Below are 13,868 nucleotides of genomic sequence, written 5' to 3'. Positions count from 1 at the left end.
AAGACGGCAAAGACATAAAAAGTCGTGGCAAGAGTGGGGACAGACAGAAAAGGCCTGGCGCTGCAGACAGAGCCTCCCTGGTTTGGGGCTGCTGTTAGGAGCAAGACCAGTTTCTTCCTGCTTGTCTGACAGGTGCCACCTGGCACCTGACAATGACCAGAGAGAGTGCCCGCTACCTGCTGACGAACAGGCAGTGCAACCTATTGCTTGAACTAAATGCAGTGTGACACCAAGCCAGAAAGGTATTCTGCAAGGATACAAGAATCATATGATGAAAAATGCAACAGATTTATCAATCACTAAAGAGGGAAAGAAGGTCCCAGAAAGCCACGAGTCTCTTTCCAAGTGACCCATGACGTGCTGCTAACAGTGAGGATGAGAATAGACTGATGCTATTTGTACACCACCCAGGATACCGTTCGTGCCCTTTAAAAATCTTGGTTATTTGTGGTACCTTTGAGCCCTACTTTCCCCAGCACACTCCAAGGTTTTGTGCCCTCTGCCTCAGTATGTCTGTAGAACAAATCTTTCCAAAGTTGTTAATAGGTGGTCACCGAAAAAAAGCTTCCAATGTTAAGTTTGGTAAATACTGCACATTTCCATTTTGGAGATTCACAATGCACACTGGCACCTTAAAGCTTTTGAGAAGATTTCTTCTGTTCCCTTGGTAATTTAAAATGCAAAATCCAAACTCCTTGCCTGGTTTTAGAAGTCAGCTGACTTGCCCCACTTTACCCAATCGATGTAATTTTGTTGGGAGGCATACTCATCACTACTGTTCCTAGTATCCGTCTTACCCATCCTCACTTCTCGCACATTCCTTCCTCCTCTAGAAACCCCATTCCCAGCCTCTCCACTGACTTTACACTTCTGTCAAGCCTCAGCTCAAGATTCATGTCCTAACTACTGTTCCCCACAGTGAATTTTCTCCCTACTGTGACTTTTCTCAGAACTGCATCTATAAAAGGGGGTGGTGTCATGTCACGGTGATCCCTTCTAGGTTGCCTTGGGATCACTGTCTGGTTGTGTGATATATGCAGTCTGTAAGCAGCTTTGCTTCTTTTCAGCTTCTCATGGGAGCCTGTTACTATACTGTGGATACTACGGGTCTCGCAGAAAAAACACTTCTTGATATATACCCTGGTGGACGTGCCAACGGCTGGCTTTGTTCCCTTGTAAAACCAACTAGCGCTATTTGTGTCTCTATGAATTAGCAACCCCCGGGTAATGACTGAACATATGTGTTCACACTGTCTATGTTTAATTACTCTGACGTTCCTCCAGTGAAATGAAATGTTGGCTACAACAGATTATATCTAAAACTGAATAACATTGGGAGTATTCAAAGTTAAGAGTCTGCTCCTGGAAATGGAAGTTGACTTTTTACCTGTATGAATATTAAGAATTTATTTTTATTTCTAATATATTTCCTAACTTCCACCACCCCCCTCAAAAAAACCCCTGCCTTTCTCATGTCAGTTCATAACGATTCCATCTTTCCATTTGTTAAAAATGCAACCTTGATGTTTCACCACCAGTTTTTGTCATTTTAACACCCTATCCAACCCATCAACAAATCCATTTGGTTCTACCTTCACAATGTAATCAGAACCTGACCACTGCTCACCACCTCCACGTCACAGGATGCGTGCGTCTGGAAGCTGATTCTGAGATGGAGCTGGGTGGGCAGGAAGGTGATTAGAGAGTGCTCCTGGGATCGACACCTGTTAAAGGGAAGGAAACAGGCTTAGAAAGAGGGGGAAGTGGGGCTGAGATACTGTCACAAAGAAGGCCTGAGCTGACTCCACAAGGAGCCCTGAGCTGGGATGGCCCTTGGGAGCTGCTCTGAACTGAGGTGGGCAGCCAGGCCTTTATACCTCTTCACCTGTAGTCACTGAATGCAGGCTGCCCAGGAAGGGGCAAGGCCATTGTGCAAGATGGCTCTCCTCAGAGGGGGCAATCTTTAAAGAGGGCTGACAGCCAAAGGCTATCAGCTGGAGACCTCCCTGCTGCAGGAGGAATAAATCTTTCATTTCTGAAGGGGACCTGAGCAGGGTACCACGCATCCACTGCACTTCACACGTCCATCTTGACCCAAGTCTCCATCTTCTCATCAGCATTAGTGCAACAGCCTCTTCACTATTTCCCTGCTTCAGCTCTCTAAAAATGTCAGCTAGAGTGATCCTTTGGGACTGTAAGTTAGATGATGTCATTGCCTCTGCTGAAAACCATGCAGTAGCTTCCCATCTCACCCTGAGCAAAAGCCAGTAGCCTGTCAGACGCTCCCCCTCTGATCCTCCCAGCTCTCCGACCTCAGCCCCTACTACCTGCCTGCTTGCCCACCACACTTTAGCCACCCTGACCCCCTTGCTATTCTTTGAAAATGTCTGGAAAGCTCTTATCTCAAGCCTTCACATTTCATTCTTCCCGTCACTCAGAATGTTCTCTCGGGCCTCAGCGTGGCTCTCTCCCTCACCTCCAGGTTTTTACTCATGTCGCCTTCTACTCCATCCCCCTGGCTCTCCCTGTCTCTTTGTTGCATCCTTTTTCTCCATAGCAGGGAGCTCTACAAGTGGAGAAATTCTGGACCGTTGCATTGACTGCTGTACCCCTAGTATCTATAGCCATGCCTAGCACATAACATGTGCTCAGAAAAACAGATGTTGAATGAACTTCTGTAAGTTACAGAAAGAGTTTCCATGATTGGCCCAAGTTGAAAATCATTCCATGGGTTCTCTAGGTCCCTAAGAAAACCATAACAGCTTTGATTCCCCTCCTTTTGTTAAGCTTTAGTCATGCAGGTTTTCGGTTTTCTTTACCCAAATTAAAGGAGGAGTAGCTTAAGTGTCTTTTGTAGAACAGGCAATCGAGATGCCAGAATTCTGATTTTATCTCATACCCAAAGCTTACAAAAACATTTTTTTTCTTTCAAATTTGCTTTAGGCTCTTAAAAGTTGAAGAAGATATGGCTTTTGACAACGATGAAGTTTATCTGGGATGCTCCTGTGCTCCCTGAAAGCAGTGATGGTTAAGAAATGCCCCCGCTTTGTGTCCCAAGAAACAGCTAACCACCACAAAGGACAACCCAGCCTTCCCATATTCTCAGATAAGACCCGCCTCCATCCTTTCTCAGGAGTCCCACAGGATTTGTGGATGACTCCCTTGTTCACTTGCCTCTATAAAACCCAGGCCTCCTTCCTTCTCTTTGAGACATTCCTCATTAACAAATGTTCTCCCTATTGCAAAATTATATCCATAATTGACTGGTGCATATTGTCTTTCACACTTCATAAAGAGGGGCCTTGTGTTGCGAGGATTTATTTTTAGCCTCAAAGATAGTATCTGTTGGAAAATCAACAGCTGACAATAGTAAGTGACAAAATAATTCTTGACAATAGACCACAGACAACCAAAGGGTCCACTCCCTTAGCAGAAAGCCAGCACGGAGCTCAGTTTCAGAGCAGGGAATAATTACTACTTCCAGAGGCTGACAGAAACTTGATTCAAGCAGGTGGCTGGACAAAAAGATAATGTTGGAAATAATTTCCTAGGATATAAAGTAGATGTGGCTCTATATAATTTTCTCCTGAAATTAATTAACTCCAGTGTGCTGGGCACAGAAGTCTCAGTCTTGCCCTGTCTAGGATCCCTGGCTCTAAAGAAACGGGATGGAGGCAGGATGCTCCTAGAAGCTAGAGATTGTCATACAGTACCTGTCTGCAAGCTCTTACCTTTCCAAGAGGCGGGTCCAAGAGGTCCACCAGCCTGCCCTCCTATAGGGCAGAAGATCTGTGGTCAGCTGTATAAAGATCACGGTTTAGATAAATGGCTTCAACTTTATTCCAATACCTTCGTTAGTCCTTCATAACAGAGTTTACATTCTTGTGCAACCCCACAGAAACACTTAGCTCCATTCTGTTGGACACAAGCTCTCCCAATACCCTACAAAGCCAAAAAATGATCAGTCAGGCTTAGATGCTAGTGAGGTCTGGTGCCCCTTTATAACCTATAGGCTTAGGGTTCTTGGGGTGAGTAACTTGGATTCAGGTGTACTGGGAATCCCCTAAAAATTATATGCCAAATGGGGTGTGGGTGTTTGTGCGCACGTGCATGCGTGTGCACTTTTCTAAAGAATGACTCTACGGTCTTCTCACATTCTTAAAGGGATCCCTGCCCCCTGAATGGATAAGAACCACTACCTATTACAGACATTCTGGTCCTTCAAAGAAACATTCCCTAGGCAGAGCCCCCTCATCCTCGGCTTTGACACGGCCAGGAGCACCAAGTCCACCACCAGTCTATGAGTAGGCTTACTTACTTCATTTGTAGGCACTCGGTCTTCTCCCAGAATCCACAATGAGCCATTAAGTCATGCCAAGGACCTTGGTATCAGCTAAGTCTGATTAAGTCAATTCATCTCCTAGAAGCTGACAAGAGGGAGGTTATAGGACCTAATCCAACCCATTTGATATTGTCTGTTAGGGCTGCTATCACAAAACACTACAGACTGGGTAGCTTATAAACAAGAACTTACAGCTCATAGTTCTGGAGGCTGGGAAACGCAAGATCAAGAAGCCAACATGGTCGCGTTCTGGCGAAGGTCCTCTCCTGGTTCATAGCTGGAGCCTTCTCACTGTGTCCTCACGGGCTGCAAGGGGCTCTGTGGGGCCACTTCCATGAGGGCGCCATCTTATGACCTCATCCCTCCCAAAGGCCTCATCTCCTAATTCCCTCACCTTTGAGGGTTAAGATTTCAACATATGAATTCTGGCGGCAATGGGGATACAAACATCTTGGCAGAGCAGATATTTTCCACAAATATTCTCCATCAACAGTGTAATCCGACACCCGAAATAGCACTGGCTAGAGACAGAATGTAAAACTGAAATGGAAACATATGAGTATTACCAAGATGTTGGGTCTACTTTTTTCTTTTTCAGTACTGAAACCTGGATTTCATGGTCTATGTTTTGAATCAATAATAGCTTTTAGAGTTATTGCCACATATTCTGCATAATTTTAACAGACAAGCTTAACTGGCTCAATGAACTGTGTCTTTATGAGACTTTAATTTTCCTATAAAACAGCAAATGCCAACAAGATAGACATCCCTATTCTAAGCTGTCTACAGCTCTAAGAAGTAAACAGGCGGTTATTACATTAAAAACGTTCCTTGTATGCCAGCAACATCTAATTTTAATCTGTGGGACTTTTCGAGGAAGAACTAAGGGCTAGAGATGGCACAAAGAACCCCCACATATGCCTGATATCTAAAACCTGAAGCCTGACCCAATTCCCCTGTGGTTAAATAAACACATGCTTCTCCACGTCCTTGTTGTCTTGATGTACAGAACGGGATAACATTGGCCACTTAGTCTATCAATGAAATTCTCTTAGCTTCTAGATTGCTTTGAGACAGTAACTTGGAGGCATCTCGTACACCCATGGCGAAAAGTGCCATTTGTCACACTGGATGTAAAATAAATTAAGTGGAATTCTGGTATCCATATGCATTAACTTCCCTTTAAGGGACCGACATACTAACTTGGGCAGCACTTACAAATCTCAATTGAAGTGTCACCTCCTCAGTAGCCAATTCTGTTGCTCCCTCCTCTGTGATACTGGCCAGTGATCGTAATTGCTGGCTGTTGTGTTTGTCTCCTCAACAGGCTGAGATCCTACAGGGCAGGGACTATGTCTTATTTATCTTTGCACCTCTGGTGGCGCACACAAATTGCTAGCTTGCTGATTGTAGAGATTCATTTAATGATAGCCAGGTGTTAGATCAGAATCCCATCCCAATTCTGAATATGCTCTGAATTGTGCCTACCAGTTCACATTCCTTGTCTTTAAAGTCTTGATAAAAGTACTGAAGGACCATGTACTTCCTATTTTCATATGCAAATCACAGCAGGAAAGGGTGATTTTGACCCTCACGCTTCTCAGGGACCCGGTAGGGTGGAGAATATTAGACAAACTCTGATAGCTGAAATAATTCAACTCAATGATTTAGCAAAACATTTTTGCTGTGCCATGCACTGTTCTAAGCTTTAATTTTGTGGGAGCCTGACTGTAAGCACAGTACTGTTATTGCCCACATTACATATGAAGAAACTGGCACAGAAAGGTAGAGTAACTTGCCCAAGAGATGAGCCTTATATGAGTATTCTCCACGCCTCTCACCTCTGAAGCAAGGCAGAGTGAATCCTTTCTCCCCTGTGTTCCCACAGACTCACTACCCAGGCATGGACCTCATCATCTCATATTGTGATTAGAGATCCATGTCAGCCTCACTGGCCGAACAGTGAGTTTCTGGAGGACCGGGACTGTGGTGTATCGGTCATCTTTTTGCCTCGCCACTTAGCAGAGTAACTGGCTCACGGGAGCTTCCTGATAAGTGCCTGCTGAATAACTGAATGAGGGAAGTCTCTTCCTAAAACTACCACTTCTGAGGAATTCCTCAGAGAAAGGGATGAAGACAGACCCATTCTACTGCCTCAGTTGCCTTTGTAACCTCTGGTGGAATGTAAATATTTAACAAGGACTTTCCTTGCATTACTGTTTGTAATAGTGACAAAGGAAAAACCATTTAAAGATCCACTTAACACAAGAGGAAAGTGATCTGCAAGTCATGGTACGTGCATATACTGGAAAGTATGCCACTACTAAAAATGATGGTGTAGACCAGCGGCTGCACACAGATCAAATATGGCGTCCCACCAAATTCGGATCGACGCACAATATTACTGTCCCCCAGAACACATACTTGTAGGAAGAGAACACGGAGCTGAGTGGATCACATGCCACAGTGGAGAAGGCATCTTGCTGTAAGAAAGAGATTAAAAACTTAGAATAAAGCCCCAAACATTTATGGGAATGTGTTCAACTTTGCTTTTTGAGGATGTAAGAATGCACAGTGGGGACAGTCAATAGCTCTACTCAAGTAACAACAGGGCTCTAAAGGGGGACAAAGCAAACAGTGGGATTATGCTGGATGTTTTGACAGCAAAAAGACATTGTTATACTTAATAGCTAGTCTCTTTTAATTTCTTCAAATATGCTGCTAAAAATTATAGGATTTTAAAGTGTGCTCCGAACACAGAGGATGTTGAAAATCACAGAGGATGTTGAAAGGTATAGAAAAATCTTTAATGACATGGAAAGACAGTTATATGTTAAATAAAAGAAGCCAACTGTAAAACAGCATGTACGATACAATCCTGTTTTTATTACAGAGAGAATATGCAGGCATGGGAAAGGAAATGGAGGACATAGACCAAAACTGGGCTGTAAAAGTAGTTATCTTCGGAAGATGGGAGTGGGAGCAATTCTTTTTTTTTTTTCTTGCTCATTGGTATTTTTTCACTGCTATAAAAAAGATGTACTATTTTTGTACTGAGAAAATTTCATAGAAGTTACAGTTTTTAAAAAGTTATGGGGCATACTCACGCACGTGCATGTGTGCGCACACACGCGCGCGCACACACACACACACACACCAAACGAAAGTGGAGTTAGACTTTTTAATCATTTTTTTTTGTCAGCACCTACAAATGCTCTACCACCTCATTGTACTCATTAAGAATTTTATTGGGAGTAGGCAGTCTCTGGGATTGTAGAACCTTCTTCTGTGCAAAAACACATGGACTCCTTGCAGGCAATCACCTATTGGATTCTCTTGGGAGGTAGGCAGATGCCATGTAGTATCACTCTTCTCAGTAAGAGGTAGAAATTAGGCAGTGATTTGATGTTCGGTTCTTGCATTCTGCAAATCTTCTGCAAGGGCATGAGCAGGCCCAAAGAGCTGCAGCTGCTAGTTGATGGTGGAGATGCCCTGCTCATTCAGGGCAACAAGTCAGCGCTCCAAAATAACCCCATCAGCCCATCATGGCAAGTTCTTCACAAATTGTCCTTCACTGCTGACAGAGCACAAAGGTACCTGTGCATAACAGACACCCTACAAATGGCAGGAATGCCCTGGGTAGTCATCAGACCCACTCCTAAAATGCCATCTAGTCAGAGGCAGCCGAGCCCAGTTATACTCGCTCATCCATACATGTGGTGAAAACAAAAGCTCCTCTCTGTTAGCAAACCCAGGGGGACGAATAGCGACCTAACAAGTCCAAGGTTCAAAATGACAAGCAGTTATTGAAGATGCCGTGGAAGAACAGTCTGTCACGGGGTGCAGTGATGGGGCCAAAAGTGTGAGGATTTCACAAGATAATGAATTAATGGCTGGACTACAAAATGGAAAATTAGAGCTGATAAGGCCAGTGGACCATCCTTCTGAACTGTTTGTTGAACCGTAAAATAACCGATTCTTTTTAGGAAAGGGAATACGGTTACTAGACATCTAAAAGTCGTGACTCACGACTGTCACCATTTTGAGCACCCACTTTCTGTCCAACCTCAGCACTGTATATGCTTGCTCTCAGAATTTTTTTCCCTTTGAAAAATTCTGAGTTAAGTTAGTATTAGGAAATAGATTCTCTAATTATTCAGAAGGATGGATCACAGATTGGGAATGTTCACCTGTGTCTCTCTTGATTGGACCCACTGTAGCATTAATAAAGCCATATCACATTTTAAAGCTTAGCAAGAAACGTGGTAATAGCACTTCCTCCTACAGTACCCTCAGCTTTAGCCACTGTTCAACTTGGTCTGGGAACTGCATCCGTGTTCAGCCACAGCAGCGAATTAACAGCTACCATTTCCCAAGAGCTGGTGATGGGCCAGGCACTAGATGAGCCTGTGGCAGATGTTATTCCTTTAATCATCACAAAAATCTTGGAGGTGGGGACAGTCATTGCCTCACTCTACAAATGAGGGAACTGAGGCTTAGAGAAGTGTAGTAACTTGTCTGAGGAGATGCTGCTAGCAGGAGGAGGGCAGCAAGCTTCTTCCAGAGCATGTGAGAGAGAGGATGGAGCAGGATGGAGCAGCTGGAAAGGGCACACAGGACCAGTGCTGCAAAGACACACGCTCACTCATCCGCCCCAGGCAAATCGCTTCATCTTGATACAGGACGGGGCTCACCTCTCTTACCTAACTACTTCATAGGCTTTTTGTGAGGTCCATATGAGATCACATGTGTGAAAAGCCTTGAAAACAGTAAAGCATTTGACAAATACCATGTGTTATTAGCAAAAAGTCAGAAAACTAAATCACAGTCCTTAGGAGCACAACACTTCAACCATCAAGGCTTCAACGGAAAGACCACACTGCCCCCCAACCCCCAGTCCTTTAAATAAAGGGCGCGGGATTTTCTTAAGCAAATCTTTTAAAGATAAAGGGCTCAGGTATGCATGCTGGTACTTGAACTGGTTTTTGCAGGGAGCTTCAGTGTCTTAAATTTAATGCAGACACACTGCCTGAGCGATTTATCTTGACTAGAGAAAGTAACCATTTCGCTGTTACTATTCTGTTCCAAAGAAAGGACTACTGTAGTTTTACACCCTTAATCTATGCAACACAAGAATGAAAGAAAAAAAACACAAGCAATACTTTCTCATGAGAGGGCCACATTACATACAGTAATTCAATTTTTATTATTAACATCATGATTGATAGCTAAGTCCACAGTTCAGTTCCCAGGCAACATAAAAGTGGATGTTTTATATATAGAACACCTGTATTTTTTTTTTTTTACATCTTTATTGGAGTAGAATTGCTTTACAATGGTGTGTTAGTTTCTGCTTCATAACCTGTATTTTATGGAGCCACTAGGATCTACCAGTCTATTAAATGGCAACCACACAATTAAAACCTGCACAATTCAAATAATGTAATCTCCGAGCAATGAGAAACAATGAATTGTCAAATCACCGTGGGAGATCAACTGAGTCATCCCGCCTTTCAAGTAATGTCAAGTAGAAATCCCATTATCTGCTTTCATCTAAGAAATCACTAAAACAAACCAACCAGTCCCCCCAAATCTACCTGCACTGGGTGAGAGTCAGGATCCGGCACACGAGACTAGGGGATGGACTCCCCAGGTGCTGACAGGGCGCCATCATCCCAACATGTGCTGGAGCACCGAGGGGTCCACGTCCACGGCCTGGAGACCCCTGAGCAGGCTCTGGAAGGTGGCCTGCTTCCCGAAGCGCTGCCTCCAGCGAACCAAGGCCTCCACCATCTGGGACTGAACATTGTGGGGATGGTTGGCCTTACAGCGGTAGATGTCAGTCTGGGACAGCCCCAGAGACAGCACCACGGGCTCCCACTCGGGGCCCAGCCTCTGGGCCAGCTGGTTGATCTGCTGGTCGGAAGGGGAGCTGTGGAGGATGTGGGGGGGGATTCCAGCCAACCGGTCATCTGGGGAGGAGAAAGACACGAGGGTGAAGAGAGCGAGCAAACACATCAGACAGGGGCAGAAATTAAAAACGTGGCAGAATGACACACACTTCCAAATGGCAGGGGCCAACTTCTCCTAGTCTTCATGGCGGCTACTCAGTACAGAGCCGTACATAGGGGCTTAAGAAGTACCACCCAGCATCTTTGGAAATGTTTACGACAGAAAATTTGAAAACAAGAAAATAAAAATAACTTGAAATTCCATCAGAGAAACCCATTCATAATAATTTGATTTATTTCCTTTTTTTAATATCTTTATTGGAATATAGTTGATTCACAATGGTGTGTTATTTTCTGCTGTATAACAAAGTGAATCAGCTATATGTATACATATATCCCCATATCTCCTCCCTCTTGTGTCTCCCTCCCACCCTCCCTATCTCACCCCTCTAGGTGGTCACACAGCACCGAGCTGATCTCCCTGTGCTATGCGGCTGCTTCCCACTAGCTATCTATTTTACATTTGGTAGTGTATATATGTCATTGCCACTCTCACTTCGTCCCAGCTTACCATTCCCACCCTGTGTCCTCAAGTCTGTTCTCTACATCTGCATCTGTATTCCTGTCCTGCCACTAGGTTCATCAGTATCATTTTTTTAGATTCCTTACATGTGTGTTAGCATACAGTATTGGTTTTTCTCTTTCTGTCTTACTTTACTCTGTATAACAGACTCTAGGTCCATACACCTCACTACAAATAACTCAGTTTTGTTTCTTTTTATGGTTGAATAGTATTCCATTGTATATATGTGCCACATCTTCTTTAAACATTCATCTGTCAATGGACACTTAGGTTGCTTCCATGTCCTGGCTATTGTAAACAGAGCTGCAATGAACATTGTGGTACCTGACTCTTTTTGAATTATGGGTTTCACAGGGTACATGCCCAGTAGTGGGATTGCTGGGTCATATGGTAATTCTATTTTTAGTTTTTTAAGGAACCTCCATACTGTTCTCCATAGTGGCTATATCAATTTACATTCCCACCAACAGTGCAGAAGGGTTCCCTTTTCTCCACGCCCTCTCCAGCATTCATTATTTGTAGATTTTTTGATGATGACCATTCTGACTGGTGTGAGGTGATACCTCATTGTGGTTTTGATGTGCATTTCTCTAATGATTAGTGATGTTGAGCATCTTTTCATGTGTTTGTTGGCAATCTGTAAGTCTGCTTTGGAGAAATGTCTGTTAAGGTCTTCTGCCCATTTTTGGATTGGGTTTTTGCTTTTTTGATATTGAGCTGCATGAGGTGCTTGTATATTTTGGAGATTAATCCTTTGTCAGTTGCTTTGTTTGCAAGTATTTTCTGCCATTCTGAGGGTTGTCTTTTGGTCTTGTTTATGGTTTCCTTTGCTGTGCAAAAGCTTTGAAGTTTCATTAGGTCCCATTTGTTTATTTTTTATTTTATTTCCATTACTCTAGGAGGTGGGTCAAAAAGGATCTTGCTACGATTTATGTCATAGAGTATTCTGCCTATGTTTTCCTCTAAGAGTTTTATAGTGTCTGGCCTTAATTTAGGTCTTTGATCCATTTTCAGTTTATTTTTGTGTATGGTGTTAGGGAGTGTTCTAATTTCATTCTTATACAGGTAGCTTTCCAGTTTTCCCATCTCCACTATTCAAGAGGCTGTCTTTTCTCCATTGTATATTCTTGCCTCCTTTGTCAAAGATAAGGTGACCATATGTGCATGGGTTTATCTCTGGGCTTTCTATCCTGTTCCATTGATCTATATTTCTGTTTCTGTGCCAGTACCATACTGTCTTGATTACTGTAGCTTTGTAATATAGTCTGAAGTCAGAGAGCCTGATTCCTCCAGCTCCATTTTTCTTTCTCAAGATTGCTTTGGCTGTTTGGGGTCTTTTGTGTTTCCATACAAATTGTAAAATTTTTTGTTCTAGTTCTGTGAAAAACACCATTGGTAATTTGATAGGGATTGCATTGAATCTGTAGATTGTTTTGTGTAGTATAGTCGTTTTCACAATATTGGTTCTTCCAATCCAAGAACATGGTATAACTCTCCATCTGTTTGCAGCCATAAAAGGGGTAATTGACAGTAACACAGTAATAGTAGGCAACTTTAACACCCCACTTACACCAACGGACAGACCATCCAAACAGAAAATAAATAAGGAAACACAAGCTTTAAATGACACATTAGACCAGATGGATTTAATTGATGTTTATAGGACATTCCATCCAAAAACAGCAGAATACACTTTCTTCTCAAGTGCACACAGAAAATTCTCCAGGGTAGATCACATCTTGGGTCACTGATCTATTTCTTTTCAGTCTTTTATACATAAAACATACATTTAGGATTACATTGCAGGTACTGCTTTGTAACATGCTTTTTTCACCGCCATCTCTTTTACTAGAGAGGTCAAGCCGAGGCTTCTGGGAGAATCTAAGGATGCCTGCAGGGTCCACCTCCCTCTGGCACTGGCCTGTGGGTGGAGGAGTGACACTCTCTCCTACAGGAATGGCTAGTGCTATAGGGTAAGGGGCTGAACAGAACAGCCACTCTTTCCTAACAAACATGGACACCACCAAAAAAAGTGACAGCTTCTAACAGAAGCAGGTGCTAAGAGGCCCCCTGAGAAAAAGAAAACCTAGAGGCCATGAGGGAGCAGGAAGAGAGGTGAGCAGAGTTCACTGTCCCAGCACAAGTCACAGGAGGAGAGTAACCATCCTGGCTGAGCCCAGAGAAGGAGAGGAAGTACGTGCTGTGTAGGGGCAATGAGAGAACCTGACCTTGCACTTCCTAAACTGGAGCCCTGTCTCCCCGAGGCCAGTCTGCTGAGGAAGTCTGACACTGAGCGAGTGACTACAGATGTGCTGAGAAGTGCCACTGGTTACACAGAAGGCCTTCCAGAGGAAGGAGGTTAAAGCTAAGTCCCGAGCATGAGTAAGAAGGAACCCAGTGAAGGGAAAGGAAAGGAGGTGTGCCCTGTGCCGTGAGAACTGCGCATGAAAAGACTCCGAGGCAGGGGGACATGGCAGGTTCAAGGAAGAGACAGTCACTGTAGCAAAGAGCAGAGGTTGAGATGGACTCCAAACACCCAAAATGATGATGCCGGTGATGGGTTAGGCCAGGACTGGAACCTCAGACTTCAGTACAATAGCACATTATACTACACTTTCTGTCACCAGCATCACAGAAATTCAGGTCAATCCCACTTCACACTCTCCAGCTCACTGTTTTGATTTATGAATTCAATGAGAAGGCAAAAAGCATCCTGTTAGAATAGCTGATGTTTTCCACAGCATGTGCCTTTGGTCTCTAGGCAGTTGCCAATACCTTCGGCATGAGTTGCAAAAATATTGTCAAGGACTCTCTCTGGTGTCTGTCAAGACTGCTTTTTTTTAAATGACTAAGAAGCAAATTAGAATAATGATACTACTGACCAAACTATTTTATATTAACACTGACATTTTTACAGCTTTTATAAAAATATGGGCTCATCTTAAAAAATTCAAACAACACAAAAAAGTACAAAGAAGACAACAAATTATCC

The 13,868-nt window shown here is 43.5% G+C and overlaps 1 protein-coding gene across 7 annotated transcripts in view; it reads right to left on the bottom strand.

Moving 5' to 3' along the window:
- The window catches only part of CRADD (CARD and death domain containing adaptor protein), a 239,912-nt gene that overhangs the window by 38,496 nt on the left and 187,548 nt on the right, over positions 1–13,868 (bottom strand). For 4 of the 7 annotated variants that reach the window (XR_003432942.1, XR_003432945.1, XR_003432944.1 and 1 more), the window contains exons 3-5: positions 9,940–10,314; positions 3,732–6,825; positions 1,593–1,724 (exon numbers count right to left, since the gene is read on the bottom strand). Coding sequence is in view for 1 of the 7 variants with exons in the window: in XM_027107193.1 (XP_026962994.1) it covers positions 10,013–10,314 (302 nt within the window). In the remaining 6 variants the exon portion in view is untranslated. Of the gene's footprint in view, positions 1–1,592; positions 1,725–3,731; positions 6,826–9,508; positions 10,315–13,868 lie in introns of those variants that run through there. The other 3 variants (XR_003432943.1, XM_027107193.1, XM_027107194.1) reach the window with 3 other exon arrangements.

Source organism: Aethalodelphis obliquidens, unplaced genomic scaffold (genome assembly GCF_003676395.1).
Source record: "Aethalodelphis obliquidens isolate GAN/ISIS:26980383/991018 unplaced genomic scaffold, ASM367639v1 scaffold8, whole genome shotgun sequence".
NCBI lineage: Eukaryota > Metazoa > Chordata > Mammalia > Artiodactyla > Delphinidae > Aethalodelphis > Aethalodelphis obliquidens.
This window is presented reverse-complemented; position numbering and strand designations above follow the sequence as displayed.